At 47.9% G+C, this 6,867-nt stretch overlaps 1 protein-coding gene across 1 annotated transcript; it reads right to left on the bottom strand.

Annotated features, from left to right (window-relative positions):
- Window positions 1–1,676: 1,676 nt before the first annotated feature.
- si:ch211-175m2.5 (uncharacterized protein LOC568697 homolog) lies at window positions 1,677–5,884 on the bottom strand (the record flags this gene model as incomplete). The annotated part of the gene is made up of 5 exons (XM_063000205.1): window positions 1,677–2,123; window positions 2,201–2,331; window positions 4,278–4,377; window positions 4,507–4,659; window positions 5,789–5,884. Coding segments are annotated over 5 exons (771 nt in total), but the record flags the coding sequence as incomplete, so codon positions are not given.
- Between the last annotated feature and the right edge of the window lie 983 nt (window positions 5,885–6,867).

Below are 6,867 nucleotides of genomic sequence, written 5' to 3'. Positions count from 1 at the left end.
AAACAATAGCGCCGACAGACTCCAGCTCGGCCAATCCCGTCTCGGCACGGCCGAGCGCACCAATCGCCGAGCGGCGCGCCGCTCACACGGGCCTGGAGCATCCTGGCTTGGTTGCCTAGCAACCGCATCCTTTAGCCAGGGAGGAAGGGGATTGTGGGGGAGCACCGACGGAGCGGCGTGGGAACACGGACGGGGGGGAAACCTCGACGCTCTCCCACAACCAGTAACTCCATATTCACTGTGTAGAAATGTGGGGCGACACCGGTGCACCAAAAGTATTCGGACGCCTGAACTGTATTAAAATAGACTGACCCTCTGTGTGGTCTTTTTATCTAGAACAACAGCCGTTCTTCTGAGACGCTCCTCACAAAGATTTGAAGTGCGTCTGTGGGGATTTGTGCTTGTTCAGTCAGTACGGCTGTCCGCTGATTGATCAGCTGATGTTCCGGTTCATCCCAGAGCTGTTGAGTGTGGTTGAGCTCAGGACTCCTCCGGACCATCAATCGGAAGGTTGTGGGTTGGAATCCTGGCTTTGCCGTGCAGCCACTGTTGGGCCCCTGAGCACGGCCCTTAACTCTCTCAGCGCCAAGGGTGTCGTACACTATACGGCCAAAAGTATTCGGATGCCTGACCGTGAGCATGTTGGACTTCCCAACCCATTTAGAAACAAACCGTATTGAAATAGAGAGACCTGTGTGTGATCTTTTCATCTAGATCTGAGAAGCTCCTCACAGGACTTTGGAGTGTGTCTGTGGGGATACGTGCCTGTTTAATCAGTATGGTTGGGTATGGTTGTGGGGTTGAGCTCAGGGTTTCTGTGTTAAATAGGAACGCTGGGTAGATCTTTGTATCATCAATCAGAAGGTTGTAGGTTGTGCAGCTACTGTTGGGCCCTTGAGCACGGCCCTTAACTCTCTCGGCAACGAGGGTATTGTACACTATACAACCAAATGTATTCGGACGCCTTATTGTGAAAAACAGTGATCTATTCATCTAGAACGACAGCCACTCTTCTGAGAAGCTCCTCACAAGACTCTGGAGTGTGTCTGTGGGGATTTGTGTCTGTTTAATCAGAATGGTTGTGTATGGTTGCTCAGGACTGTTTTGAATAGGAATGCTGGGTAGATCAATCAGAAGGTTGTAGGTTGTGCAGCCACTGTTGGGCCCTTGAGCACGGCCCTTAACTCTCTCAGCTTTAAGGGTGTCGTACACTATACGGCCAAAAGTATTCGGACACCCGATAGTGAGCTTGTTGGTCGTCCCGTTTCAAAAACAAACGTTATTAATAAAAAGCGCCCTCTGTGTGTTATTTTTTCAGCTCCTCACAAGACTTTGGAGTGTGTCTGTGGGGATTTGTGCCTGTTTAATCAGTATGGTTGTGTATGGGTGTTCCGGTTCATCCCAGAGCTGCTGAGTGTGGTTGAGCTCAGGGTTCCTGTTTTTTAATAGGAACGCTGGGCAGAAGGTTGTAGGTTGTGCAGCCACTGTTGGGCCCCTGAGCACGGCCCTTAACTCTCGGCACCAAGAGTGTCCTACACTATATGGCCAAAAGTATTCTGTATTGAAATAGAGCGACCCTTGTGTGCTCTTTTCATCTAGAACAACAGCCGCTCTTCTGCAAGACTTTGGAGTGTGTCTGTGGGGATTTGTGCCCGTTCCATGAAAAAATTACAGCATTTGTAGGATGTTAAACATATTTATTAATAACAAATAACAACAAGCCTAAATTTTAAACCTAAATCTGTCGTACACCCGAGAAAACAGGCCGCAGGGGGTAAATATCGATAAAAAAGTGCTATCTGGAGTTTCGGGTTCTGTAGCACCTCTCTGCTCTACGACCCTCCGCCCTGCCCGCCCTGCGGGGGTTTGGTTTTAGGCACTCGGCCCATGTTGTAGAACTCGGCGTTGGGTCTCATGTGAGTGAGGTGTGCCAGGCGGTTGGACATGGCGAAGAAGGCGGCGATGGCGGCGATGTCCCAGGCGTCCTCCCGATCGAAGCCGTGATCCTCCAGCGTTCGGAGGTGCTCCTCTGTTACCGCGGCGCTGCGACACACGGTCAGGGCGAAGTCCAGCATGGCGCGTTCCCGGGCCGAGAGATCCGCCGTGCTGTGGTTCACCGCCACCTGAGAGAGGACGCAGGATCAGCCAATGGTGTTAGACGCCACGGCGTGCTGCAAACGTGAATAAAAACAAGAAGCACCTGATCAGCTAGCGTGGGTTTCTTGGAGTAGATCCGGTGCAGTGCACTGTGGGCCACCACGCAGTACAGGCAGTGATTGTGAGCGCTGGTCACCACCACGATCAACTCTCGATCCGCCTTCGACAAACCGCCTGCAACACAACGATCAGCCACAACATTACAAGCGTGAGGGATCTATTAGATGTGGATCTGATGGTGTGTGTGAGGGTGAGGGATCTATTGGATGTGGATCTGATGGTGCGTGTGAGGGTGAGGGATCTATTAGATGTGGATCTGATGGTGCGTGTGAGGGTGAGGGATCTATTAGATGTGGATCTGATGGTGCGTGTGAGGGTGAGGGATCTATTAGATGTGGATCTGATGGTGCGTGTGAGGGTGAGGGATCTATTAGATGTGGATCTGATGGTGCGTGTGAGGGTGAGGGATCTATTAGATGTGGATCTGATGGTGCGTGTGAGGGTGAGGGATCTATTAGATGTGGATCTGATGGTGTGTGTGAGGGTGAGGGATCTATTAGATGTGGATCTGATGGTGCGTGTGAGGGTGAGGTTTCTATTAGATGTGGATCTGATGGTGAGGGTGAGGGATCTATTAGATGTGGATCTGATGGTGTGTGTGAGGGTGAGGGATCTATTAGATGTGGATCTGATGGTGAGGGCGAGGGATCTATTAGATGTGAATCTGATGGTGCGTGTGAGGGATCTATTAGATGTTGATCTGTTGGTGTGTGTGAGGGATCTATTAGATGTTGATCTGATGGTGCGTGTGAGGGTGAGGGATCTATTAGATGTGAATCTGATGGTGTGTGTGAGGGTGAGGGATCTATTAGATGTGGATCTGATGGTGCGTGTGAGGGTGAGGTTTCTATTAGATGTGGATCTGATGGTGCGTGTGAGGGTGAGGGATCTATTAGATGTGGATCTGATGGTGCGTGTGAGGGTGAGGTTTCTATTAGATGTGGATCTGATGGTGAGGGTGAGGGATCTATTAGATGTGGATCTGATGGTGTGTGTGAGGGTGAGGGATCTATTAGATGTGGATCTGATGGTGAGGGCGAGGGATCTATTAGATGTGAATCTGATGGTGCGTGTGAGGGATCTATTAGATGTTGATCTGTTGGTGTGTGTGAGGGTGAGGGATCTATTAGATGTGGATCTGATGGTGCGTGTGAGGGATCTATTAGATGTGGATCTGATGGTGCGTGTGAGGGTGAGGGATCTATTAGATGTGGATCTGATGGTGCGTGTGAGGGTGAGGTTTCTATTAGATGTGGATCTGATGGTGAGGGTGAGGGATCTATTAGATGTGAATCTGATGGTGTGTGTGAGGGTGAGGGATCTATTAGATGTGGATCTGATGGTGCGTGTGAGGGTGAGGTTTCTATTAGATGTGGATCTGATGGTGCGTGTGAGGGTGAGGGATCTATTAGATGTGGATCTGATGGTGCGTGTGAGGGTGAGGTTTCTATTAGATGTGGATCTGATGGTGAGGGTGAGGGATCTATTAGATGTGGATCTGATGGTGTGTGTGAGGGTGAGGGATCTATTAGATGTGGATCTGATGGTGAGGGCGAGGGATCTATTAGATGTGAATCTGATGGTGCGTGTGAGGGATCTATTAGATGTTGATCTGTTGGTGTGTGTGAGGGATCTATTAGATGTTGATCTGATGGTGCGTGTAAGGGTGAGGGATCTATTAGATGTGAATCTGATGGTGCGTGTGAGGGTGAGGGATCTATTAGATGTGGATCTGATGGTGCGTGTGAGGGTGAGGGATCTATTAGATGTGGATCTGATGGTGCGTGTGAGGGTGAGGGATCTATTAGATGTTGATCTGTTGGTGTGTGTGAGGGTGAGGGATCTATTAGATGTTGATCTGATGGTGTGTGTGAGGGTGAGGGATCTATTAGATGTGGATCTGATGGTGCGTGTGAGGGTGAGGGATCTATTAGATGTGGATCTGATGGTGTGTGTGAGGGTGAGGGATCTATTAGATGTGGATCTGATGGTGAGGGTGAGGGATCTATTAGATGTGGATCTGATGGTACAGGAGGGATCTAATAGGGTTAGTTTCATACCGGTCTCCTTGTTCATGAGCACATTGTAGTAGGAGAAGAACGCTCGGAACTCTGCAGGCCGATGAGCAAGAACCTTGAAGACGTTGGGCAGGAAGCCACCCTGTGAAAGGAAACAATACTGGATTTAACGTTCCTTATACACACAATCGTCCCCTGATGAGACAAAACCACACCATCAGATCCACATCTAATAGATCCCTCACCCTCACAGTAAGAATGGGTCACGTACTTTAGTCTCCACCTCCTCCATCAGCTCCACAATGTCGTATGGAAGGTTCTTCCTGTAGGGAACAGGGTAGCGGCTGATGTTCTCCTCTTCATTACCGCCGCTGTAGCGTCTCAGCCCTGCAGGAACCCCGTGACCCTTCAGGAGGAGGCTGGGCTGCAATGATTCGAACATCAGTGGGTGAATTAAACCCATTAAAGTACGATCATGTCAAAACATCAATAATATTCACGTTATTTTATTATATTCATTTTTCCTCCCCTTTTCCTCACACTCGATATTCCCGGTTCTTGGCGGTAACTCCTCCGCTGCGAGAAACAGGGTCTGCCATCCGTGAATCATCCATCCCTCGTGCAGCTGCCTCGACCAGCCAGCAGAGGCCGTAATTACAGCAGCGATGAGGAACCCCCTTTGACATCCCCGCCCCCGCCTGCAGACGTCCAGTCGAGCCTGTTGCATGCCCGGCCCGGTCGGTAGCACAGCTGATATTCAAGCTTTAAAATGTGAGATCTCAGCAATAGTGGGCAAGCGCATAAGATCGCTGTACTACATAACAAAAGCTTGCCTGTCTTTAATTGCAGGTCAGTTTTGGGGGTATTTTTGTGATATTATGCACTGAAGAGGGTAAACTACCTAAAATCTGTGCAAAAAGCTGTAGGGGAACGTTGTTCTGTAACTGTTGGTTGTTCCTGATACACCATACTGCCAAAAGTATTTGCTCGTCTGCCTTCACACACATCTGAACCTGAGTGACTCCCATTCTTAATCCACAGGGTTTAATATGATGTCGCTACGCTTTTCAGCTATAACAGCTTCAACTCTTCTGGGAAGGCTTTCCACAAGGTTTAGGAATGTGTTTATGGGGATTTTTGACCGTTCTTCCAGAAGTGCATTTGTGAGGTCAGACACTGATGATGGACGAGAAGGCCTGGCTCACAGTCTCCGCTCTAATTCATCCCAAAGGTGTTCTATCTATCGGTTTGAGGTCAGGACTCTGTGCAGGCCAGTCGAGTTCTTCCACACCAAACTGGCTCATCCACGTCTTTATGGAGCTTGTGCTTTGTGCACTGGTGCGCAGTCATGTTGGAACAGGAAGGGGCCATCCCCAAACTGTTCCCACAAAGTTGGGAGCATGAAATTGTCCAGAATCTCTTGGTGCGCTGAAGCATTAAGAGTTCCTTTCACTGGAACTAAGGGACCGAGCCCGACTCCTGAAAAACACCTCCACACCATAATCCCCCCTCCACCACACTTTACACTCGGCACAATACAGTCAGACAGGTACCGTTCTCCTGGCAACCGCCAAACCCAGACTCCAGACGGAGAAGCGTGATTCATCACTCCAGAGAACACGTCTCCACTGCTCTAGAGTCCAGTGCCGTGTGCTTTACACCACTGCTTGGTGATGTAAGGCTTGGATGCAGCTGCTCGGCCATGGAGACCCGTTCCATGAAGCTCTACACACTGTTCCTGAGCTCATCTGAAGGCCACATGAAGTTTGGAGGTCTGTAGTGATGGACTCTGCAGAAAGTTGGTGACCTCTGTGCATGAATTCAATGATTTGGATGGGTGAGTGAATACTTTTGGCAATATAGTGTATTTCTACCACGTTTGTAGTTTCTGGCTTAAATAAACTACATAAATTAGAAGCACAAACCAAAGTTATAATAAAGTCTAATAATAATAATTCACCTTAACAAACACTGAGATAAACTGTTTAAAATGAAGATTATTTAACTTCTTACCAACATGTTCACAGCAGCAGGACGAACAGCCCTCAGAACACCACAACACAACATTGTTTAAGCAGTTTTTAATAATAATATATTAATACTCATTAACCACAAACTGAATCACAATGTTTAATTCTAATCGATACTATTGCACCACACTGTATATCAACATTACACACTGTATATGGGAAGCCGAGCGCTCAGCCAATCACAGAGCAGGACTGTGTCACGCCTTCCCCGGTTAACCAATCGAATCGTTGAACTGGTAACGTCTTCATCCACTTCGTGTTTCCTACACAGTACCCTACTTAGGGAACTTAGATTTGTATAAACCATGCCTGAAGTACAATTCTTAATCGTGTAGCACAGATATTAAATTCAACATTACTCCACAGTAAATCATTATACTGAGGTTCTGTCCGAATAATGTAAGTAGATTATCAGGAGTGTCCTTGATACAAGTCAAACTTTGTAGGGAATAGAGAGTAAAGTGTGATTAGGGACACAGCCTTATTTACACAGGCTACATTGACGAAGTTGGATATAACAGAGAGTTGTTCTGATTAAGGGGTCATTAATAAGTAAGAGTTGAAAAGTAAATTTATTATTATTATTATTATTGTTATTATCA

The sequence above is a fragment of the Trichomycterus rosablanca genome, chromosome 8, assembly GCF_030014385.1.
Source record: "Trichomycterus rosablanca isolate fTriRos1 chromosome 8, fTriRos1.hap1, whole genome shotgun sequence".
NCBI classification, from domain to species: Eukaryota; Metazoa; Chordata; class Actinopteri; order Siluriformes; family Trichomycteridae; genus Trichomycterus; species Trichomycterus rosablanca.
The sequence above is the reverse complement of the archived record's forward strand: the minus strand, read 5'-3'. Positions and strand labels throughout refer to the sequence as shown.